The 26,293-nt window shown below is 42.7% G+C and overlaps 1 protein-coding gene across 1 annotated transcript in view; it reads right to left on the reverse strand.

The window, feature by feature from the left end:
• Positions 1 to 5,175: 5,175 nt before the first annotated feature.
• LOC147701933 (myosin-3) overlaps positions 5,176 to 26,293 on the reverse strand; it is an 89,750-nt gene continuing 68,632 nt past the window's right edge. The window contains exons 29-41 of the mRNA XM_086930559.1: positions 26,110 to 26,228; positions 25,412 to 25,608; positions 22,736 to 22,919; positions 20,017 to 20,182; positions 15,984 to 16,108; positions 8,891 to 9,199; positions 8,598 to 8,801; positions 8,381 to 8,506; positions 7,638 to 7,808; positions 7,438 to 7,542; positions 7,255 to 7,350; positions 6,486 to 6,623; positions 5,176 to 5,324 (exon numbers count right to left, since the gene is read on the reverse strand). Coding sequence (XP_086786685.1) covers positions 5,301 to 5,324; positions 6,486 to 6,623; positions 7,255 to 7,350; positions 7,438 to 7,542; positions 7,638 to 7,808; positions 8,381 to 8,506; positions 8,598 to 8,801; positions 8,891 to 9,199; positions 15,984 to 16,108; positions 20,017 to 20,182; positions 22,736 to 22,919; positions 25,412 to 25,608; positions 26,110 to 26,228 — 1,964 coding nt within the window. The 3' untranslated portion in view covers positions 5,176 to 5,300. The remainder of the gene's footprint in view (positions 5,325 to 6,485; positions 6,624 to 7,254; positions 7,351 to 7,437; positions 7,543 to 7,637; positions 7,809 to 8,380; positions 8,507 to 8,597; positions 8,802 to 8,890; positions 9,200 to 15,983; positions 16,109 to 20,016; positions 20,183 to 22,735; positions 22,920 to 25,411; positions 25,609 to 26,109; positions 26,229 to 26,293) is intronic.

A 26,293-nucleotide genomic window follows, 5' to 3' on the forward strand; every position in this document is an offset into this window, starting at 1 on the left:
AATTAAATGAGCACTACAGGTAGGCAGTCTGTGCCTCAATTGACCGATACAATTTTCAACAGAGAAAGCAGGAAGCCGGGGAATCGGTTGAAGAGTATGTAGCGGCATTAAGGAAACTGGCATCCACGTGCAGATACACTGCATTCCAAGAAGAGTTCATAAAAGACCAAATAGTGATGCATACCACAAGTAAGGCTGTGCAGGATAAATTATGGGCAAGCGGGGATGCCACACTGAAGGAAGTCATGGCAATAGTTAAGAAAGCGGAGTTGGCACGACGATGTGCGGAGGCGGCGAAGAAAGAGACGTTGGCCAGACCGATGGTGAACAGAATAGAAGAGGAAGAGCCCCGAAGAGACAGCAACAAGGGAACCCCACAGAAAGGCCCGAACAGGTGGCGGGGAAATCCAGGCCCACCGGGGAAACAAGCGGGAAGTGGCAAGGACGCCTGTTACCGGTGTGGAAGCACGGCACACGAGGCCTATGACAGGAAATGTCCGGCGTTTCGCGCCAAATGTAGGTTCTGCGGGATTGTAGGGCATTACGAGAAGGTGTGCCGTAGGGAGACAGCCAGGAGTGTGGTGAAATATGTCGACCAAGGACAAGAAGACCCAGAGGAGAGCAACCTCGAGGAAGAAGACACGGTACTCTGCATTTACGACCAGGTGCTATGCGTGGATACCAAGAGATTGAGCAAGCCGGTGCTGGACATGACGATCTGATAACAACCGGGGTCGGCTCTTATCAGTAGGGCTGAGCCAGATACAATATAACAAAAGAAATGCCAGTACTGATACTTGATTCCAACAAAACAAATTGCAAAAAATGTAAAGACCACAGTTCAATACATCTGAATGCTACTCAATAGCAATTTATTTTAGAAAAGTTTTTTTGAACAAATTTTGAATTAATATTGGGGTTCGAAAGACAACATAATATATCAAAAGAACAATCATGAAAAGGGCACTGGAGTGGGATAAAAAACCTCATACAAACTCTCATTCATAATATTCAGGCGTCTCACATTCATACTGCTCACATTCAACCAATCAAAAACATGTACTCAACACCTACTGGACAGGGATGTTTTTTAAAGAAACCAGTGGGGGAGTACTAAGTCTGCTGTATTACTAATGCTTTTTTCAATAATTCGCAACAACACACCTCAGTACAAATGTTTGTAATCATAAAATTCAAATGTTGGTCAATAAAGTTTGAGGGTAAAGCAAAAAAAGTCAAGATGCACAAAATCCATTTAGGCACCAAAACATAAACAGCAGACCAAGGGCCTGCGCGTTTCGAATCCTCAATGTTCACAGGATTCTCACCAGGGTCAGTAAGCTCTGTAGGAAAAAGGAAAAACATATGTCTAGTCGGCAGTCGGAATAAAGTGGCAGACTATTTGAGTAGAGCGGCTGCCATGGAGACGGAAGAAGAAGACAAGGAAGCTGGGGAAGAGATGGTTGCCTTGATGGATGCCCAGGAGAGGGTCATTAGCAACCAAGAGTGGAACGAAGCCTGTAAGGAAGATCAGGACATACAGGAGGTGAAGGAATGCATAGTGAATGGTTGGCCAGAAAAGAAACACCTTAGCGAAAATCTAAGGAAGTACTACGAGGTCAAGGAGGAACTGTCAGTGGATGATAAGGGAGTGATCGTATACAGGGGAGACAAGGTCATCCCCCCGGCAGGAATTGTTCCGAGACTCCTAGCGATACTCCATGAATGACATCTGGGGATCCGGAAAACAAAACTACGGACCAAACAGGGGTACTGGTGGCCAGGCATGGATTTGCAAGCTGAACGATATGTTAGGGAAAGCATCCAGTGCCAAGGAGCGGACAAAATGCTCAAGCCTTTGAGGCCTGCATTAGGAAAATTCTACTCCCCGAAGAACCCGTGGGAAGAGCTGTCTATTGACATCTTGGGCCCGATCTTGGATGGACAAGGAACCCAGAAATATGTGTGCGTACTCATAGACAGGTACTCCAAGTGGCCAGAAGTGAAGGTGGAAGAAGTAATGGACACAGAGACAATTCTGAGATTTCTGAATGACACTTTTGTGAGAGAAGGCATTCCCAAATCCATACTGAGCGACAACGGTCCTCAATTTATCTCAGAAAAATTGACTAATTTAATGAAAAGAATGGCATCCTATCCAAGCACACCTCCATATATCACCCGGCTGGTAACGGACTAGTAGAACGTTTTAACCGAGTGGTGATGGGATCTGTACAGGCGGCCATAATGAGTGACAAGGACTGGTAGAAAGAAATATGGCAGATGATCTGGGAGTACCGAATCACCCCCACGGGAACCGGGTATAGCCCCTTCCAATACTGAGGGGCCGAGATCCTTTCACGAAGGACAACCGAGTGTGGAAGGAGAAGACAGTAACCAGCAAATGGTCCCCGGTAGTGGTTCAGGCGAACTTGGAGAGAGCACAAACTGTCTGCGCCAAATACTATAACTTACGAAGGAACGTGAGAGACACTGTATTAGAAGAAGGCGAATGGGTGAGAGTCAACTTTGTGGTAATGCAAAGGAAGGGGGCCAGCAAATGCAGTAGACCCCTTCAGGTCAAGGAGGTGTACAACAGAGCTGCCCTGTTGAGTGATGGCAACGTATGGTCTCAGGACCGCATGGCGAGATGCAATAAAATATTACAGTGGAACTCTGGCGCGCAGGAGCTGGAAGGGGCAGTGGAGGCCAATGAAGGAAATTAACTCTCCAACTTCGAGGTGGACATGGAAATTGGAGACTCAAACGAGGAGCAGAGCATCAGAGGTACCCCCAGAACGGAGATGGAGAAGAGTATAAGGAGGTCGATGGGGAGCGCAGTTGATCCGAGCCGTGGAGAATGTAGCGGAGAGACTCAGGAGAGAGAAGCTGCGACCACCCCGGTAAGGCACACCCGAGGGGGGAGAGCAGTGGTGAGACCATCCAGGTTCCAGGACTATGATATGAGTGGTGGACTGTAAATTTTCATGTTTGTTTCAGTCGTGGAAAAAAGGGGAGATATGTAATGTCAGCGCTCTAGCTGACGCACGTCGCGTGATGACGCAACGCGCCCCCCAGCCATTTTGGTGGATGCGCGCGCATCCTCATGATAGAAGCGCGAGTGCCGGAGCCTCGAGGAAATCGGCTCGGCGCTTTCCGAAGTGTTATAAGATAAATAAATCACCCTTAAACCTAAGGTGGTGTCCTGTCGTTATTTATACAGGAGAGAACTTTACACTACTTAATTATCTTGGCATCATTGTCTTCATCCAAAGTGACAATGGAGCTGTCAAATGTTTCGATCCATGCGGGCCCTCTGGCATCAATATTTTGTTGCTTAGCAGTGTCAAATGGAAATGGCAGCTTCAAGATAGCAGCTGTGTGGTACTTGACTCCTCCCACCTGCGCCATTGTGAGGTGAGGTAGCATTCGTGATAGGATGAGGCAGAAGTATGGGTGTTTGTGGGCCATCAGGGTTCCTTTAGCACTGTCATTGTACATAGAAGGGTCAGCAGGCCCAGAAAATGGAGTGTCACTGTGGCGATGCTGATACAGGACTGGTTATGTAAAGAGGGAAATGTGCAGAAATCTGCCAGTGTCTTTCAGCAGTAGTGTCAAGAGTAGAAATGGCAGCCCCTTCAGGTAAGCAGTCGAGAGTTCCACAGGATCAAAAGCAAAGCATGTAAAAGAAAGACTTACAGAAGCAAAGCATGTAAAAGAAAGACTTGCAGAAGGCAGGCCAGGCGTACCTTTATGCATAAAATAAACCTCCAACACGTCCGAAAGCAAGCCATGTGAGAGCAGGAGGGAGGTTGAAAAATGGGCCCCAGCAGCATGCGGCAGTTGAGTTCCATGTGTTCATGACCAGACCAGAAAAAACAGATAGGTGTCACCAGCAGCGTGCAGGTGAGGAGAGCCAGCGCGTGCTATGAAGAGCCCACAGTCACTTAGGAATCCATGCGGCAGCATGCAGGGCTACTCAGCACAGTCTGTTGCCATGTGAGCTGTCACTTTCCCACTCCAACTAAGTGTTGGAGCAGCCACCAGCACCAAGGGAAATCCTTGAGCGCAGAGAAGAGAGAGCGGGCAGGGTCCTGCGATGAGAGCGAGGGCTCCGATGCAAGCACGGTTGCTCCTCATCACCAGTTGCTGTGTCCTCACAGTGACTTGCACAGATAGACAACTTGGGACACAGGAGTATCATCTCCTACTACTTTCTTTGTACTCTGACCTCCTTATGTCAGTTCACCTTCCTCCCGTTGCCCACACACATCCTAGTCTTGCTATAGGTGGGGGAGCACTCCCACATGGTCTTAGGGCCACATGTACGAAGCATTTTTGAGGACGCAAGTGGGCCGTTTGCAAATGCAAAAACCCATTCGACATGTACCAAACCCAAATAACGATTCACTACCCTGTTGCCGAATCACAATTTGAGTTTGTGATTTGATATTAGGAAGGGGTGTTTTGAGGACATCCCTTCCTAATACCAAATCGCTGTAGTATGCATGAATGTTTTGTGACCAAAATGCAGTTGCAAAACATTTGCATTTCATCACAAAATTCAATATGGGGGTAACCCATTCACAAATAAGAAGGGGGCCCTGACCTCATCCCCTCTGTGAATGTTTGTAAAAGCATTTATTATTAGCAGGCAGTGGTCATTTGGACCGTTGCCTACTCTAAAAAATGAAATGAAAACTTTTCATTTTAATTTTTAAAAAACATCCCATTTTCCTTGAAGGAAAACGGGTCGCAAATCGAGCCCTAACTTATTAATATTCATGTTGTAGGTCTACTTGTGACCCACTGGGAATCGCAAATGAAACTCTAAAGAATTTCATACTTATGAAATGGTGATTTCCTAATTGTGATTCACATTAAACCGTAATTAGGAACTCGCTATTTCAAACTTTTTTACATGTGGTCCTAAATTCCCAAACACTCTCCACTCAGTCGTTGATACCATTTTTGCCTTTGACCCTGTACACCACTCCGCTGCCTTTCAACTAGGTTTGCGCCATGTAAATATGATATATGTATGTATGTATATATATATATTTATATATATGTTTCATCCCATCCACATCTACATTCAAATTCATAAATTCCAAAGAAAAGTTAAACTCAAAGAAAATAATGCTCTTTGCACAATATCATGGAACAATTACACAATTTTTGAATCCATGGAACGTTTATTTTCTAATTACAGTGGACTGAAAAGGCATCTACTATTAAGACTATTAGCTTCAGGAACCTTCACATTTTGTGCAATTTCCCACTACTCCGCAGACACGAACTCATTCTTCATTTGATATGACCACCTGGACAAAGAAATAGAAAGAGTTCAAAGAGTTTGTGATGTGTGACAGCCCACATTTAAAATATGTAAAACAATGTTTATCTTTTGTTACAATCACCTTGCTTGCATAACATTACAGGAAATCTTATTAACCTTAATTTTCAATATTCCAAAAACATACATATTAGCTGTAAAAATCTTTTGTTCGGCACTACTATGTGAGGATGTGTTGTGTTGCTTTTTGTTGTGCTATTACATATGCTTGTCAATTTTGAACCAAATAAGCACTAGGCTCAATTACGCTGCTAGGTAGGCTGTGCTAAAACACTACAAATGGTGCTGTAAGGAAGATCAGACAAATAAGGGCTCTCCTGGAGCCAATAAGGCATAAAGAGCGGCAAATACAAGTAGAACTACCAAAATTAGTGTGCTGTTATATATGTGGAAAATAAACAAGTTAATATAAACATTTGAGTGAGCAAATCAACCATGTAGCACCATTGTTAGTGGGAAGACTAGCGTGACAGCATAATATCTATGCTTGGATGAAATTCCGAAAAATCAATTGTGCACAATTATTGAAAATGCTGGCTACGGCATGTTGCACTATTTTTTTAGCTACAACACGTCCTCGTGTCTATTTTTGGTGCAGAAACACAATTTATGCTAAAAATAAATTCACACCTAATGCGAATAACAGCTGCTCGCATTCGGTTTGTTTGTATGCTTCCCATGATCCACAATTGGATTTTTACTCAAACGAAGACTCAATTATGGGCCTTGGCATAATGGTGTAATCTCAGCCATGTTGTCTACCAATCAAAATGCAAAAACCTGAAAATTGCACAAGATTACACAGGCAAAATTGAAATTTCATGCAGGCTTAATAATAACCCAGGTAATGGTGATAGTTACAAATGTTTTCATTGGTTACAGGCTGTATAACATACTTCTGCCTACACGTACCTTCAGATTTCGGTGGATGAATGGATGGGTGGATGTATGTATGGATGGATGGATGGATGGATGGATGGATGGATGGATGGATGGATGGATAAATGGATGGATAAATGGATGGATGAATGGATAGATGTCAATTTGCGTCTTCTTATATAAAGAATAAGTCTGAGTTATTGTTTCCAGAAATATGATTATCTGGCTTGGTTAATGAATGTTTGCTTACCTTTGAGGTAGTAACTTCACGTGTCTTGACTCTCAGTTTATTAACCTGTGACTCTGCAATATCCGCACGCTCCTCTGCCTCTTCCAGCTCATGTTGGTATTTCCTGCACTTGGACAGGTGAGTATTAGAATGCTCCTCCTATTGGAGAAACACAAATTTGAAACCATTCAATAAGTGCCTTGTATGAAAGTTCAAATTTTCCCATGCAATAAAACTTAAGGGTTTGTGCACCTCATAGAAAGATCAGCCCTTTAATAAGTGCAGAACTCAAGTACTCTTTTGAGTCACAAAAAAAACAAGATTTGGGAAACTAGAGCGTGGTGTGGAATGCTAAAATGGGTGAGTCACTTAGAGAATATGGCATGGGTTGATTATCATTATCGGTAATCATGCTATTATTGCATATATCGCTTTATATGAGGAATAACATTTGAAAACGGCATTTTTACATCCTTTTCTACCTTTGATGGGGCAGAATACACACTAGATGCTTGCTGCTGCTAATGGATATGAATTTCCAATGCTTTTTTTGGTTCCATAATTCCAGAGAAAATCATGTGACAAGCGCTGAAGTCCAATTACTGTACATTTCTGACTTTCTCAATATGGCTTCCAGAGTGTCCACATATGCTCAATTAAAAACAGTTACATTGTGACATCTGGTCCTCAGCTGCAAATACCACTCTTATTATCCAATCTCATACCAAGACCACCCATCTCTGAAAACTTTTCAAAGTTTACACACATTTATTGGCTGTACTGCACTTACCGCCTCTTCAGCCTGCCTCTTGTAAGATTTGACTTTGAGCTGAAGTTTGTCCACCAGGTCGGTCAGTCTTAGAATGTTCTTTCTGTCTTCTTCAGCCTATTAAATACAATTTAGGTGAGTTACAGATTGTTGAGGATCTTGAAAAAGAAGCCAGGCATGACATAATATCCCTCCGAAACCAACCTGGAAGGACAGCTCCTTGACGCGTCTTTCATATTTGCGCACACCCTTTATGGCTTCTGCACCTCGCTTCTGCTCTGCATCAACTTCCCCCTCTAGTTCGCGAATCTGTTAGGAGAAAAGGAGAATCATTTTGCTGGTTCACAAATGGAAGAAGATTGGCCACACTACTTAGTTGGGGCTGAGCTGGACCAGGCTCTCACCCTAGCCTCCATTTTCTGGAGCTGCTTCTTTCCTCCTTTCAGGGCCAGTTGTTCGGCCTCGTCCAGCCGAAGCTGCAGGTCCTTCACAGTCTGATCCATATTCTTCTTCATCCTCTCTAGGTGAGCGCTGGTATCTTGTTCCTTCTTTAGTTCTTCAGCCATCATGGCAGCCTGGTTGGGAAAGAAGCGTTAATTGTAAAACCAATCGAAGATATATTTGACATCATACATTAAGAGAAAAGATCTGTGAAAATGAAAAACACATGAAACAGTATGTACATCATAAAGTATCATTTGCCAAAACACAATAATCTGTTAGAGATTCATAAAAATTGATTTCAGTCTTTTAGATTAAATGTTTTTTTATTATTCTCATATGAAACTGATTTCTCATGCACTGTATCAGGGTTGTTAGAACTGCCCATTGTTTACTTCTGTGAGCTACAATCCTAAATGTAGTGCCATCACATACAATGCGATAGTGCCGAAGGTAATGTGCATGCAATCAACACGACATTTCACTGAAGTAGAAATCTGAAATCATAAAATGTTTCTTTGTGATGTCAAAGTGTATGTATGGTCGTAAAATGACAATCAATAATCATGAATATGCATTTACAGCATTGATCAGCCTTTTAAGTAAGCGGCCATGTTGTTTGGTTTTGGCCAATAATCTTTAAAATCATGAATGCAATCTTGTAAATATCATTTTGCAAAAGCAGTAAAGCAATGTAAATTCTTACATCTGTTATCGCCTTCTTAGCTTTCTCTTCTGCATTTTTCGCATCCCGTGTGGAGTCCTCAACCTCCCCTTGCAGCTGTGAAATATCAGTTTCAAGCTTCTTCTTTGTGTTTATAAGGCTGGTATTCTGCAAAGAAAATGTATTCAATTATGTTTTTAACACATTTCTTCTCTTTGGTAGTACCCAAGCAGTCTAATCCATCAATTTTTCAACTTACCTGAGTGTGGAGTAGCTGTACACGTTCCGTGACATCCAAAAGTTCCTGCTCAGCAATTTTCCGAGCCCTTTCAGTTTGCTCTAGGGAAGCCCTCAGCTCCTCAATTTCAGCCAGAAGCAAGTTGTTTCGGCGTTCAACCATCGCCAACTGCTCCTTCAAATCTTCCTGGCCTCGGAGAGCATCATCCAGATGTAGCTGTGCATCCTTTATGCAAAAATAAAGAATGCATATTAGATACTGTGAAAATGTCTTGATTCAGCAATTAGAATGTATTAATTAAAAACCTAGAAGACCTTAAGTTGTGACTGAACGATCCTGAGGTGTTTCTGAGCTTCAGCCGCCTGCCGGTTGGAATGACTTAACTGGATCTCCATTTCGTTCAGGTCCCCCTCCATCTTCTTTTTGAGCCTCACTGCTTCATTCCTACTGCGGATCTCAGATTCTAGGGCGGTCTGCATTGTCTCCGTCACCCTCTGGTGGTTTCTCTTCAGCTGATCAATTTCCTCGTCTTTCTCAGCAATTTTCCTGTCAATATCACCTCTCACCTGAGTCAATTCAAGTTGAATACGAAGGATTTTTGCCTCTTCGTGCTCAAGAGTTGCCTGTTATTGAAATAAAGAGGTGAAGACATAAAGTGTTAATGAAACATGCATTGTTTTTAGATGCATCAAGACGACCAAGCGACCAAGCGAGAAAAGTGATACCAGTTCTCCTGGTAGAGAATTTCATGAAATTAAGCCTTAAAATGCGAACTATTTTCCGCAAAAACTGAATAGATTAGTACTTGGACACAATGACGTACTTAGATGTCAGTAATTGGTAAGTTGGTAGGATTCACATTTTTTCCAGGTACTTAAACTAGACAATTGCTTTCAGATACTCAACGAAGAAATATCCTAAAAAAATCTTGTTGGAGGAGAGGTACGATGCCAGGTGATATACCATCTAAAAGCTAAGTGATAACACTAACTGGCTCATTTAGATGGATAAGTTAGACGTAAAAATGTCATTTGGCAAGCTTCAAGAAACAACATAAGTTAGCAGTTGAGCACAAATTGCATTCCTCATGTACTTGTGCGGACAGTGAGCGCCAGCTTTTATCCAATTGTAATTGTCACTACGGTTGTAATTGCAAATCTGCGCACAAGTAGCAACAATTAACCGATGACTGACCCAACATCCATTTACTAGTGCTGACTGGGCTCAAGAGTAGACACAAGTCTTGGTGCAAATGTAATATATTACAGCGTGCTTCAGACTCACATGGGTGTAAATTGGCCCACAGGTAACGGGACACCCAAATCACCCATCCAGCTACTGCAAGAGAGCTTAATATCTCATGAAAATTGTTATCTTCAGTGGCGGTGCGTCCATTGGGGGCGTTGGGGCGTTGCCCCACTATCCCATGCCATGGACGACCGCACCCGCACTGCCAATCAATCATTAACTTATTTTAAAATAAATGCGCACTGACTCAGGCACCCGAGCACTGCGTGCGACCGTTCCGGGACCAGCCCAACTGAATCGGGCATCCAAAAGGTAGTGGGCCGTGGGGGGCGGGGCTGCAGCAGAAAGAGTGACCGGCAGGCAGGCAGCGCACAGACAAGCAGCAGGCAGTGACTGCACAAGCTAAAACCCGGAGTCTTCAATATTTTGACTTCCTAGCGCATGCGCACAGTGTAGCCCTTCCCTCCCCCTCCCCTCTCTCTAGCACACACACACATAGCAGGACCCGGGCCCCCGGGCTCATTTGGGGCAGATAGTCTCCTGCTCGTAGGCCAATCCTGGCACAGTGGTGCTGATAACGCTGCACCAGGATTGGCTGCTGCAGCAGGATGGGACCGCGCGTGGGTGTTGGCTGAGGGCCGCACAGTATGGCCAATCACATATGGCTATAATCAGCCATGTCGTTTGTGATTGGCCATTTCCCTAAACTGCAGTGATGTCACCCGCGTGGCGTGAAGTAGTGATAGTGAAAGTAGATCATCAGCACGAAGGTAAGGAGAGTGGACCATGTGACTCGTGCGTCGTCGTGACCGACTTGCAGTTTGTGCCTTCTACGGATGGACCGCCTGGTGCTTGTTGTAATCTGCGTCGGTGGGAAGACGTCATCGATCGAGTACACTCCGAGAACTAGTAAGTTAAGTTAAAGTTTTTACAGTGACTGAAAGGAAAGGTAGCATTAAGCAAGCCTAGTGTTCTGGAGGGCAGGAGACACACAGACACTGCACAAGATCCCTGGGGCAGAAGACGAGTGGGTCTAGTGTAGAGGGCAGGAGACGCGCGGGCATGGGTCTGTCTGTGCGAAGCTGAATAATAAGTGTCCGCCTCATGTGGGCAAAGGCCTGATGCTTACGTCCCTTGCATTACAGTAGATCGGACAGTCGTACAGGTAGGAGTTGAGCTGTGATGGGAAAGCAGAGTCCTTCTTTCAAATGTAGCACAAGATCCCTGGGGCAGAAGACGAGTGGGTCTAGTGTAGAGGGCAGGAGACGCGCGGGCATGGGTCTGTCTGTGCGAAGCTGAATAATAAGTGTCCGCCTCATGTGGGCAAAGGCCTGATGCTTACGTCCCTTGCATTACAGTAGATCGGACAGTCGTACAGGTAGGAGTTGAGCTGTGATGGGAAAGCAGAGTCCTTCTTTCAAATGTAGCACAAGATCCCTGGGGCAGAAGACGAGTGGGTCTAGTGTAGAGGGCAGGAGACGCGCGGGCATGGGTCTGTCTGTGCGAAGCTGAATAATAAGTGTCCGCCTCATGTGGGCAAAGGCCTGATGCTTACGTCCCTTGCATTACAGTAGATCGGACAGTCGTACAGGTAGGAGTTGAGCTGTGATGGGAAAGCAGAGTCCTTCTTTCAAATGTAGCGCTTTGAAGTGACAGTGAGCAAGCAACCATTAAGTGGTAGTAATGTCCTACAGTAGACCACTAGTTCCATTGGAAACGTCTCAACCTGCTTATTTTGCCTTCAGTTTCGTATTACTTTTTTTTTTGCTCATTCCTCTAATATGCTTTAGATTGTAGCATATTATTATACCATGTTGAAGCCAACACTTGTAAAAACATAAATTCCTGTAATGAAAATGTGTTGCACTCACAGAGCGTGTTTTTTCTGAACTGGAGAGATTAGTAGAAACGTATTTTTTATTTATTGTGACCACTTGCGTTGTCGCTAAAACACCTCTAAATTTACATCTCTGGTAAAATGTCTGTGCAAGCATTATGTACTTAAACTTACTCAAACATAACGTTCCTCTCCTCCCTTTCAGGAAATATTTCTATCAAACGACTGCTTGTAAAGGCTCTGTGTGTAAGATGCGAACTAGGGGTTTAATGTTTAATCCGTGGCACGCGGTTTAAAAGCAGTTAACTATTTGTTGGCTTCTCCTGGTTGGCACAGGGAGGGCAGTGGCGAAAGTGGAAAAAAAGATACGCAGAGCAGACTGGTTTCCGAAGTGTGAGTGTGCTACTTACTGTGTGGTGTACTGCTGCAGGCACACGCCTACACGAGCCAGCCATTATGCTGAGTCTCTGAGCTGACTGCAGTAATTCTGCGTTAACAGTGGGACTTTGTATTAGGCCAAAATGAATCAGACACACCTATAGTAGGTGGATTGAATGGAACGGCGGTCATCTTTCAAAACAGAAAGGTACATACTAATTTGTGTGCAAAGAGAAGTTGACATAAATATTAGGATCTCATCCAAGTTGTGTAATCAACACTCCGCAATTTCAACTGGGTGGGTACATTTTATTAGGTAAAGCAGGTAAAACTGTCTAAGTGAAAACGGGTGGAAAAAAATTTGAATTACATAGTGTTTGGTACACGAAACAGTAATAGCAATCATTTATACATCATTTCAACCAGGATTGTGGTATTTAGCTGTTGAAATTAATACCGCCCAGTTGCTGCAGAACTCATAAGAGCCTACGTCATTTTCTGAATTAATGAAGTCACCACCATTCTTTGTTTCAGGGCCTCGGTAGGAACAAGCAAATTTTACGTGATTTTCTGCATTATTTTCTCCAAATATATTAAGGCTCACTGTTGCAGCCTATATTGCGTGCAACGTGCATGTGTAAAAAGGGTTTGAGTTACAACATATCAAATGTTAGTTTTGCCTGTGTTCTGCTGCATTTCAATAGCATGGGCCAACTTATTTTTAAAATGCAGAAAGATGCATTAAAATGTACCCACCAGGAGGTTGTATATTAAAATTATCCGTTTTGCATGGAGAGATGACAGCGCAAATCAGTACTTCTTCACTCTCTCCCTTCACCTTCCTCAGCCACAGCCCCATCTCACCTCCTCTTCTTCTCCACTTCCTTCTCATTACCCCAACCTACCCTCTCCCTTCTCGCTGTGCACGCAGCTTTCACAACAGCAGTCTGCGTGTTGGTATCTCTCCTGATGCACACCACCTATCGTGTGTTCCTTTTTATCTTCCTTCTCACGTTGCAAGGGGCAACTGTGCATCATAAGTGCGCTTAGAAACGACCTTAGGCAGAGTAAGCGCTATACCAGCAGCAATCATGACATAACCATGTTTTTTTCTTCTAACCCTCTGCTTTTTTTTCTAATCCCCTACTTTCCTCCGTGTCCCCTTCTTCTACCCCTATTTCCAAATATTGATTTCTTTAGGGCAGTCTTTGGGTTGAACCATTTCAAGCATTTAACACGCACCCCCATTGCATAAAACCATTCTACCCTTTTCCCCGGTGTGCGCCCGCCGCCAGCAGGCCTCCTCTGACCTCTGCCATCCCTAACCAGTGCCAGGCTGAAGCTAGCTTCCTCATTGTGTCACTAGGCCAGCGCAGCAGGCCTCCTCTGTCGTTCCTCGACCTTGTCAGTGCCACTGCCAGGCCTGAGCCCCATCTGCCAAGCCAATCCCTCATCAGTGCCAGGCCTCCTAGCCTACTACATCCCCCCACTGACGTCAGTGTCATCTGACTGCCGGCCCTCCTCTGCCCCTGGCCTGGCCTCGTCTCATCTCTGCGCCTGCCTGGTGGTAATGCGAAGTGCGAAATGGATCCCATTATTAGACGAGCCAATGGCAGCAGCGCCAATTACGTCGCATTAACCGCCATACCATTATACCCAACCCCACATCAGCTCAGTCCTGCATCCTCCACAGCCGGAAGCCAGGCTGCACTCTGTCACTCTGTCCGTGCCCACTTCATGGTGCGTGAACTTTAAGGCTTGTAACACCAGGCCACAGAAGACTTTGGGGGGCAGGGCACTCGGGCTGTGTATAAATTGCGGCAAATCCATAATCCTTCCACTCATGCCAGTAACGGTCCCAGTGCAAAAAAGACTATCCGTTGCAATGGACTATGGAGTCAGTACAATACTTGGGAATTCTGGTGCACATGCATCCGGAAGATGTGCTTCTTGAGCGCTATGGCAAGGCGATACAAAAACTAACAGAAGCAATAGATCGATGGATAAAATTGCTGCTGTCCCTTGCTGGTCTGGTGGCTATTATGAAAATGGGTGATACTCGCCTGCTTTTAAATTTTTATGAATATCCCACTGTTACTTCTTCATTTACTCTGAGGGCACACAGGATTCTGCTGGCCTGGGTGGGGAGACATCCTCAGACCTCAGATACGTTGGGAGACTCTTACAATGCCCTATGAGTGAAGGTGGACTAAATGCCCCTGATACTGAAATCTACATTAAGTCGGCACAATATAGTTTTGCGCATAACTGGATACATGGAATGAGAGATATTCCTCACTTATGGCTGGAGCGAGCAGTGGTGGCTCCCTTATCTCTACCACAGGTGCTTTTTCATAAACCTGTGCATCGTTATCATATGGTTAATTCCTTGAATGTCACAAGTTACTCCTGGAAAAATCTCCTGAGCGCCAAACACACAGTTCCATTATATAGAACTAGACGCGCTATGCATAACTTTCTGGGAGACAATTTACAGGAACCTTTGGATTTACGGGCTCTCTCCTCTCTCCTACAATCTCCCACACCCATACATATAGTAGCTAGAATATATGCATGTACACAAGAGGCACGTAGGCCTGGCCTAACGAAAGCAAGACTAGATTGGCAAAATGATCTGGGCATTAGCATCACGGATGTACAATAGCAACATTTTCGGTCATAAAATCAGTTTTGTTAAATAGCAGCCACAGACTGATTCATTGTAAATACATAAATATGGTATGTTATACACCGCTCATTCTAGCTAGATATGGATTTTGAGATAAACACTGTGTGCATGATGTGGAGAGGATGGGGCTGGGTTTGCACATTTGGCATGATATTGTCTCGGGGTCCAAAACATTTGAGGCAAGGTATTCCGAGCACTGGAGGCCAGAACTCCTTCCACCACACCCCATCAAAGTATAATAACTCCTCTAGGGCGCCTGTGTTACAGTCGGAGCACGGCAGTGGCTTCATTTGCAGGCCTGCCTATTCTCAACTCCTATCATTGAACATATTTTATAATTTGTGTTGTGCCGCTGTTGAATACTGATGTGCGCAGAAGCTGAATATTAATGTGCCTCGAGTAGAGCGCCAGCAATTTCTGGCAATATATACCCCACTTATAACACATTGTCAGTCTAGAAAAGTTGATTTAAAAAGTCAATTGAGTGCATGTAAAATGTAAATAACAAAAATGAAATGCCAGGAACCTGTCCATTAGGAGTGTGGTCTGGGGGTTTCAGTAATAGAGTTAGTACTTCTTAGTGGTCAGTGCCCCTAAGCCCTTGCAGCTGAGCTACACATTATGCACTTCCTGCTTTCTCAAATTTGCTTGAAAATACACCATTTTCTCAAAATGTTCTCGGGGGAAATCCCCCCGAACCCTCCTTAGGGGGTTCCGGCTCGCTCACTACGCTCGCTCGCTACGGTGCTGTATGATTATCATTTTACGCCCCACACCACTTTCAAATGTCACCAGCCGCCACTGGTTATCTTAATCAAAATATATGAAATAAGTAGCAGATTTTCCTCATTCAAGTTTCAAGTTTCAATGTAGGTATCATCATCCACTAAACCACTAAAAACACCGAATTCTGTAATTAATTAATAGATGAAACAACTAAGGGCCTTAATGGATTAAATGCTTTCTGTGGTCGCAAAGCATGCAATTCTCAATATGACTGCTGCAAAACCACAGGTCACAATGTGTGAAAGGAACACTGGGAATCAGAAATGTCTTCCTAAATCACAATGTTCACTTTGTGACTCATTCGGGGAGATGGGGGCGTGAAAGGGGCACTCCCCTTTTCCCAACGAAAATGCAATGTGTCAATGGAAAGGAACTCGCAAAGTGGAAACTGCTCATGTCAGCCAGATTCCATTTAGTGAATCTAGTCAGCCAGCAACGGTCGAAGTGTACAGCAATAAACGTATCTTACCTCAGCTTCTTCCAAGGCACTTTGCATCTCACTCCTTTCTTGCTCCACCTGCTTTTTGGATTTCTCCAGCTCATGAATGGTTTTGGTACTTTCCACAACTTGTTCTGTTAAATCTCCTATTTCACCTGTTAAAATGCAAGTCACGCCGTTATAGCGAGAGCACCAGCCACAGACCATAGTTGAAAGTTCTAAGCTGCATTTACCAAACAATGCAAGATAATCCGATATTTTATGTCACGACTTGAATACAACATGCACCAAAACCATTGCAATCAAAACAGCAGGTACATTTCAGCAAGCTCTGCCCTCTCCAAATAAAACCCACAAACTCGTTCTGCCTTTCTGTAAATGCAACAGAATTTTACAGTAGTGGGAAGGAGGCAGACATTGTGGTAGGGGCCTTCCTGAGATCTCGTGACAACTGTGCAATATCGTTCACAAAATCAAGGCCATTCGGACCATATGCACACCATATGCACCCGTTTTAGGAAATTCTCCAATTACCAACTGAGCAAAATTGCAACTGCTCTGGTTTTTCCTCATTCTATTACCGCCAGATTGTCACTGCTGATAATTGCTTGTAGAAAGTAGTGTGTAAGGCAGGGGTCTTCAGACTTGGGGCAGCCCCGCCCCCACCTCCCAAGGGGGATTCATGTATTCTCAGGGGGTCTCTAGGCTCTGGCCAAAAGAAGCATTATGCTGATAACAGTTCTTTGTTTTCAGTGGAAAAAAATGAGCACCAATAAGCCGCTCTATAATGGGAAATCACTAACATCTTTTGTCATTTACATCCTGGCTGGGAGAATTTTCAAAAGGGGAGATACTTCAAATTACTCTTGAAAACCCCTACCTCCATTCTATCAATCACTCAGAGGATACCTTTACATGTTAGTAAGGCCTGCATGACCAGAATAGTATGCTTAGTAATCATGTGTTTGATGGCATTTAAAAAATAACTTAACTGCTAGTTTACATAAATCTAGACATTTTTAAACATCGCCAATTTAATAGATAATTGTCAAAAATGTTGAGGGAGGGCGATGATTTATTCACTTTTTTCACTAGTTGGGTGCAGCTTTAAAAAGTATGGAAGCCACTGGTGTAAGGGGTAAACACACGGCAAACAGATACAAAAACCTTTTTCGACATTATTCTCCATTATTTAACACTGAGGTAATAGTCAGCCTCAAAAGCACCTCCGATTTGAGAGGTGTGTTTGTGTTTTTCAGTAATGATTGGTCTTCGCATTTGTTTTTAGCTGTTGGGTCTAAATGGGCAGATTGTAAGACTGTGCATAGCAAAAGAAACCCCTTGGACTTTAGATTATTTTTCCCTTAACGCTACACTACTAGAAAAGGAGAATTTGAATAGTGTGGGATAACTATGGATAACAATAAGGAGTGCTATGTTCACCTGCAATCGTATGTAGAAAGAAACTATAATAAGGTGCTCAAGGGAAGAGGGATTGACCTAATGACCGGAAAAGTCAGAAACTCAACTGAACACGAAATTATATAGGGATATAGACATATAGTCAGATTTAAAAGACTGATATAAGTAGTTAAGAATGCCATGACACCATGCCACCAACAAAGAGACGGATTCAAAATCTAAGCAGCATAGATACAAAATATTTTATGCTTTTTAAGTGCAAAAATAAGGTGCAGATGTAGGATTTTAAGAGCCATGTGGGAAGTGTGTAGAAGACCAAGGAAACAACAGGCAAAACAATACTGTGTTCAGAGCTCACAACGGAATGTGTTGAACAAGGTCTGTGAGTGACCTGCAGTGGAAACAACAGAACAGTTTGTCTCTTTTCAGTGGCTCTTGGGAGATTATAAACGTGATTGGTAAGGAAATTAAGTCATAGTGGCTGCATTCTTGGGTGTCTGGAGGGGTGGCATTTGCCCAAGTAAAACCCATGTTTAATAATGCTTTATATAGGTAGCGGTCCTAAAGGCAAGAAAAGGGCGAATGGAGTCCCAAGTCGCAAACATTAGAACCAGGTAAAAGGTTTGAAAGTACAAGCATGTTAGTCTGATCTGACCTCTGACAAATTATTGTAATATTTCTAAAGGAAAGATGAATTGCATTTCCTGAATTAATTTCCACTATTAGTCAGTCTGTGTCTTGTATTCGTATTCATTATAGCTTTATAGCCTACCGTAGAAGGGTTAAACAGGCTATTAAAGCCCTGATACAGCATTAAAGGCCCGAGCCAAAGGCATGCTATAAAGCTAATAGAATATTACACTCAATGAGGGCAGAATGTTCTAATTAGAAAAATAAACCCCTCTTGGAGCTCGGGTGGTTGCCAGCTCTTGCTGTTAAAGTTCTAGAGTTAACAGCCACACACAGGGCAACAGCTGTTAGCTGATAAACATTCACAGCAATAGCTTTGAAATAGGTGGAAATCAGCCCCTAGTCCTCCCTGCCTTGGCTAAACTTCTTTTAGTAGTTCAGCCAGGCCAGGGAGACCCCAGATCTGAGCAGCATTCTGAAGACATAATGGTACTGAACGACAGGAGGAGGGAAAGGGGAAGGCTGTGTGTGTCCTCGATTGTGTTCTTAACATTCTATAAATCTTATACACCTCTACAATAAGTATTGGTCAAGGTTATCAATAAAGGCTTACATAGCACATTGGTGATACATTGTTTTAGAACTCAAATGAGGTGCTGAGTGGGTTAATAAAGCAATAGTGCAAGACAAAGCACTCCATAATATCAAAATCCAATGGGTCAGTATCCGAATTCGTGTTGAAGTTTCTAGAGCAGCGTGCGCCGTCTGAAGTGATGGGTGACCAAGCGATAAGGCACGATGTAGGCTTGCATTGCGGTAGGTCGATAGAATTGACCGAGTGGTCATTAGGCGTCATCAAACTAGATGAGGTTGCTTGCTTTAGAAGTGGACTTACAGGTTTACAGGCAAGGGGGAGGGAGAAATATTGTTGGGCAAATGTTATGAATATGAGTTCGATTGGGGATAGAAAATGGCAGACACACAGGTATGCTGAATGGGACAAGGGGTAAAGAAGGAACAATTAATTTAGGTGTTTTTAATAAAAGAAGATATGAATCAAAGGTTGAGAAAAATACATAATGTCAATATGTGTTTGTTTTTCAGAAGCGAAGAGCTTTCTGTACAATGTAAATGAAAGTTTTTCTGTAGATTGCTACTACAACAACCTGTGGGGATATAGATGAGGGTGTCAGACTGCATTAGCATGCGGTTGAACTCATGAGCATTCCAGTGTCTATGATAAAACGTCACAGTCCAGCCCTGACCCTATCCCCGGATAGTTGGGCTTCAAAACTCATCAGTAATTCGCTTTGGATTTGGATCTAGTGCCTGCTAAAAATATCACAACTTGAGAAGCAGTGTAAGATCCTTCTTGGTACTTTATGTCCTCTATTCCTTTATATATTTCCAAGGCACCCTCAATCTTGCCCCATATTAAGAGAGACAGACCTCCATTTCAGCGAGGACTGTACTTTTTTATTACAGTATGCTTGTCAAAAACTCCTTATGATTGGTATTTCTGCTAGATATGGGGAGGAGCTTTCAACAAAAACATCCAAAGCCACTCAGTTGTGTCAGCTCATAAAATAGATCCATGGACAAAACAATTGTAATAATAGCTTCACAGGAAAATAATGTTTGTTGAAACAAGTTGATCTCAACCACTTTCATTTTAAAGTGCTAAATCTATAAATTAAATGACTTTATATACTGCATATAAATAGGCCGCACACCGTGCATATTTGGGCCAAAAGACATTCTGATACATTGTTTTCCCACCTACAAAACCAAAAATGGATTTTTGTATTGTTTCTCTTTTTATCAACAAAAATAGAAATGAATGCCTTGTTGTAAGGCACTCTGTGGCAATGAATTTCTTTAAGGAAGAAAAATATTTCTTTTGCCCTCAACTCTTCCATCGACCACAGCACATCCCTTCCTGTGTAAGCACCACAGCTTTCAGGATAACAGCAATGAATTTGAATAACCGAATGCTGCGCAACAATCTTACTTTGCAGGTTTTTGTTTTCTCGCTTCATTGTCTCCAGCTGGTCCAGGGATTCCTCATAGGCGTTTTTCATTTTGAAAAGCTCTGTGCTGAGGGATCGAGATTCCTTCACCGAGGCCTCAAGGTCTGCCTGGGTTTCTTCGTACTTTTGCTTCCATTCCGCCAGAACCTTTGCGGGAATAAAGAAGAATCCATATTGGAAGGTCTGTATCTGACATTTTTACTGAATTTGATTGAAATAATAATTTTGATAACCATGGGTTTTTGTTAGATTTGCTCATGCCCAATCTCTGCACTACACTTTGCTAAATCAGCGTACGTTGCTGTAAAGCACGGCTATGGGTAGCAGCAGCGCCCCCTCCATGCCACACTCTAACCTGTTGCAGTCAGGCCGCCCTACACCAATGGCAAAGGAGTTGTAGTCCTCCATTTGGAAACCAGAAGATGTGAGATGTTTGGTATTGCAGATAGTTCTTAGCAATTCTGCTGCATCACTCAATAATACCAGAGATGTTTCCATGGTGTTTAGATAGAATATAAGAAACAGAAATATCGTGGGACAAAATATTGTGTCAAGAATATTGAGGACACACATATTGTGAAGGTAAAGGTAAGCAAATGTTTACTATTTATCACTCCACATATATGTACCTTGGTAAAATATATATATATCTATATATCTATATATATAGATATATATATATAGATATATATATATATAGATATATATATATAGATATATATATATATTTCACTTTAAGCTTCTGTAGCCCTCCACCTCCTCACCAAAAGGTGCGTCGGCGTAATGTAGACCTGTGAAGCCCGGTCTGAAAATATGCTTAGTTTTCCGTTTAAAGGAAGTCGGCGCTTAAAACAATTGTTTTAACACAATATACAGTATTGTTGTATGTAAATACTAGACTTTGAATGTTTAGCCTCTTAAGCTTTAAAAGACAACCAGCCGATGTACTGCGAACCAAATGAACTACGAGTATTTCCTCTCTGTTTATGATTGTAGTCCATCACATGTCACGGAAACTTCACAGTTAATATGGCGAAATAACTTTTGCAAAGTTGTTAGTGAACAAGCCTGCTGGGTAGGTGAAATTCGTCTAACTTTGTTCAGCTGATAAATAAAGTAATTAGCCAAGCGACAAGGTGTCATCATTCTTTAAACGGAAAACTAAGCATATATATATATATATATATATATATATATATATATATATATATATATATATATATATATACATATACATATCGATTTTCCAACTTTGAAGCAGACTCCAGTTTCTTTGTGCTGAAGGTTTATTTAGTGCAAAAATGTCCCCATAATATACATATATCCTCAAGGTACGTATAGGTTGAGTTAAGAAAGCAACAATCAGCTGCATCTGAGCATCTGAGAAACTTACCCTTGTTCTACAAGCCTTGCAGATGTTCTATTTGTGAATCCTACCTTCTCCTATTGCAATCCCAGGAGGGCCGATTTTAACATACTTGCAAGTACATCCGTGCTCTGAGAGTGTATCCGACTTCACAGATTAAACAACTTCCGCTCTGTTTACCTAATTAAAGGCCATTAAGCAGCTCTGTTGAATGCTAAGGCCGAACAGAATTGCTGTCCAATCACGACTGGAATGGTGTTCCTGCATCTGCAAGTCTGGCAAGCAGTGCTTTAAGTGGGTCGGGTCCTGCAAGTGCTCAGTACTGGCAGTTATAAAAAAACAGGTGCTGAGATGGGTCTCTACCGGGCTCTCCATTTTTACCCTCACTCTCAGGGTGAAAAAGAAATCTTAACTCTGCAGCAATACCACCCTTCACTGACTCTGATGTAACTTCAAAGAGACTTGTTATAGTTCTTGCACAGTCTCATCATTTTGGAACGAAAGCATTTTCAATACTATATACAACGAAGCCATAATTGTTGCTTATTTATCTTATGCAACTAACATCCATTGACAAAGCCAATAGTCCTGGCTTGTTGTAGGTGTATTGTTACGTGTTGAATTATATATCTGGATGCAATGACAGAAGCAGCAAAATACTAGTCAGGCAGCACACTATACTAAGCACAGATTTGTAGCTTACGTGCTTCTCAGCCACGCCCTTAATTACACTGACCACGCCCCTTTAAGAGACCCCCCCCAGTTTTTTCATCCCACTTAAACTGCTGGCCAGTAAATTGATTGAGGGTTCAGCTGCAATCACAGCCAGATCTCTGTCTGTGTCCCCACCTGGCCATCTCTTTACGGCAAGGAGGGACCATATAATATAACGCTCTACCCATTGGGGCACTTTTACCCATTCAATCTCATAGCCTCACGACCGCCTTCCTCTACTCAGCCACGTAGAATAGCACCTACTCAGAGCAAATTGTAAATGGGGGCATTAAATTCCCCAGAACCGAGATTAGAATGCAGAATTCAGGCATGGTATTCCATGCCCACACAGTTAATCTCCATTCCAAGTGGTCTAAATCATAACTGCATGGTACTGGCGAGGTATTGACCTCATGGTACCAGAACATATGAGTGCAGATTATGTCCCCTGCAAGTACCCTGCAACTTGTGATCGTGTATTTATGGTATTAATGCACAATGCAAATATTTGTGTAGGTATTAGACCTTGCCTTCCACCCTTCCCCTTGTTGGTAGTCAAATGCCAGAGAACCCACATAGAGCCGACTGTCCCAGAATCGCCCAATGATGTATCTGTGTACCTTGTCGAAGTTTCTCTGCTTTTTGTCAAGAGCCGCTGAAAAGGCGTTTGATCTCTCAACGTCAATCATCAAATCTTCAACCTCTCCTTGAAGTCTCTGCTTTGTCTTCTCTAATGAGGAGCATTTAGAATTCACAGCTTCGATTTGTTCCTCAGCTTCCTGGAGTCGCTGAGCAAGTTTCTTCCTGGAATATAAGCACACATCAAATGAGGGTGGAGGACGGGTTTACCTTTGCATAAAAATACAGCAACACTTCCATTTCATGTGGTTTGATGCCCGGAAGCAAATGTGTGTTGCAAAATTTTATGAATAGATTACCTGTAAACTGTAATTCAAATATCTCTTGAAAAAGACCTTCTCATTGAATAAATGAAATTTAAAGTAAATTCTGACAGTCTGGGTTGATCTCCCTGTGCTTTATCATCAGAAAAGTTCGACTAGACCTAGACAACAGAAGGTCTCTGATATATCCCAATTCAAACGCATCCTAAGACTTGGGATTAGACCGCTTGAAGACTGGTAGCGGGCGCTGGTGGGAGTGGCTACCGGGCGGTGATGTGGGGAAGGGGAGGGGCAGGGTGCGGAGTAGTAATCTATGGATTACGGAGTATTACAGGTAAGTAAACATATAAATAAATAAAACGCTTTATTTTGCGTGCCAAGCATTCCCAAATGCGATGCAGTGCACGCAACGAAATTTGTTTTATTTATTTATATGTTCACTTATCTGTAATCCTCGGTAATCGATAGATTACTACCCCCCGCCCTGCCCCTCCCCCTCCGCACGTCACCGCCGGCAGCTACTCCCACCACCGACCGCTACTGTTGAAGACTGTAGCATATAATAATGCACATGCAGAATTACTATTTATTAAAAATGCATTTGATTTTCAAATGCATTTGTTCAAAATGCGAAGGGCATGAAACAAAGTAAATTTTTATCATCTGCACAATGCTAAAAGCAAGCATTCGGAATTACTTATATTTTGTTTTGTCTGCACAACTAAATGTTTAGTCTTCCTATTTGCTCTCAATATATTTATGATTGCAGACATTGACATATATCTTCAGTATTTATTTACTTTGTAACATTGTGAGTGAGAAATCCTTAAGAGTTATGCACATTTTTAGAAATAATAATAAAAACCTACCAATTTAATCAACGGCCATGTAGAATAGAATTTTGAAACTGAATTTTTTGGGCTTTCAAACCTTGACTGATGACCCAAAAAAACACATGAAAATTCAAGAAATCTGTAATTTATGGATCCTATTCTATTTGTTCTCAAGAAATAAAATGGTGGTTTCAGCAATCTACTGCAGAATAAGGTAGTTTGATCAAGCAGAAACTCTGTAAATTGTCTGTCCATCAGGCCAATGTTTGACTGCGAGTCATTGATTAGCTTTGTCTACAAATAAAACACCCTGATAAAAGAGCCCACTGTGGAGGCTGCTTCCAAAAGAAAGTGGTGGGGAGCACACAGGAAAATAATAATACAAAAACACACACTTACATACCGCTCCCTGTCCCGCTGCCGGCTACCTCGGTGCTACTCTGGCCCCGCAGGCACACAGCACAGGCTCTCTGACTCCCCACCCAATCCAGACGCAGCACTTATGCTATTAATCAACATGAGAGCAGTGCCAGGTTTGGCCTGGGTAAGCTGGTCTGACACTCACTTATGCACAGCGATCCTGTGCCTTTTCTCCACCCAGCTGTACAACACAGCTGGTTGGAGAAATCTAAGTGCGCATGTTGGTTTGGCCGCCCTAGGAAAGCCAGCAAAACTTATATGCGCACTTACAGTACCCACAACCCCTTCTCCCTGGAGAATAGAGCATGGCCCGGACCCTCCCCGGCCTACCCTCTACGCATCAAAACTGTTTATCAGCCAAACTTTAGGGAACTCTAAATGTGCGCTGCCCCTGGTTGCTGGAGCTGAGCAGTGGGGCGACGCTCCTCCGCCGTTATGGAGGACCAGCCTCTGGGACCACAACTGTTCCTAATAATGGGGAATGCCAGGGATTGATTTGTAGAAAACCCCACCCACAGGCAGCAGGTGGAGTTTGATGAGTTTGAGGGAGAACTACTCAGATGAGAGAGAGCAACACAAAAAGGTATGAGAAGCACACAAATGAGATAGCTGCTAAACACATGCAGTTGTGGAGGGCGTAAGCAAACAGAAAAAGGAAGTTCCCCAGAGGGAAACGGTGGAAGAACACAAGTAAAGAGGCTACACTCCAGTAGATGCACATACACAAGATGGACAAGGCAGGATATTGAATAAGAAGCACACAAATGAAAGTGGCAGTATTGCCAACCAATAGTAAGCAATAGGCGGGTTTAAGCCTACTGTAAGATTTGGTAAGCCGCCCACAGGTTTTTTCCAACCAGACAGTTTGTGCTGTCTGGTAGACTCAACTTAAAAATTGTGTTTTATTCACCTTCTATACTACCTATAAATAAGCATATGTCTGAACATGGATTTATAGGAATTATACCTGACTGGCAATGCAATGTAAGATGATAATTTATGTAATTGCATCACGATTTTAAAGATCAGAATTTATGTAGGGCATATAGTAACAGTATTAACTGTGGTGTACTTATTTTTACCAGAAATTAACATGCAGTTAATTTTATTTTTAATACAAAAATATTTTTAAAATCCGTACTTAGCTTCTTCTAGCTCCTCGGTGCGCTGGATGGCGTCTGTCTCATACTTGGTCCTCCACTGAGCAACCTCTCCATTGGCTTTGGACAATGCGCGTTGAAGCTCAGATTTGGCCTCTTGCTCCTCTTCATACTGTTCACGCAGTAAGTCGCAATCATGGCGGGATGATTGCAGACCATGTGCAATGGAATTCTTAGCCTAATACAGAAAGGAATCAATGTGAAATATTAATATTTCTAAGATAGGCCCTTTTTTCAACTAGTTTACAGCAAATGTGAGCATAGAGGCAACCTGGAATTAGTTTAGGGGGTGCTCAGCCAGCAATAATGAGATCTACCACAAAATTAGCCCCACAATAGTAAATCCTCTCTAGTGACAATTGGTACAGTTGCAGCAGTACGTATATTTGGTCAATATTTCTTTCCGGTCCGCATGTGAGATACCTGTTCCTTAAAGTGCATTTGATTTTTGCACAATGGAGGGCCTCTTTCGTTAAAGTTCTACATTTTTGTCACCGCAATGCAGAATGTTAGGCATGAAAAGTGAACATGATTTTTTAGAAATAAGTTTTAAAGAATGCATACTATATTTTAATGGTGTTGCATGAAGTGGAGTTTATGGAACTTTTCTGTTAAAAGGACAATATAGGACGTTGGACCATTATCTGTATCAAAATAGTCATTTATGTCTGATTCATACCTTGATTTCTTCTTCCAGTTGTCTTTTTAGTTCTTCAATCTGCTGGGTAAATGCTTGCTTGCTCCTGGAGAGCTGAGACACTATACTTTCTCTTTCTTCCAGCTGACGGGCTAATTCACCTATGATCAAATGATATAAGGTAGGCTAAATCACATAAAACTTTATTCATTTTATCTTCAATAAA

The sequence above is a fragment of the Lissotriton vulgaris genome, chromosome 7, assembly GCF_964263255.1.
Source record: "Lissotriton vulgaris chromosome 7, aLisVul1.2, whole genome shotgun sequence".
In the NCBI taxonomy this organism is placed as follows: domain Eukaryota; kingdom Metazoa; phylum Chordata; class Amphibia; order Caudata; family Salamandridae; genus Lissotriton; species Lissotriton vulgaris.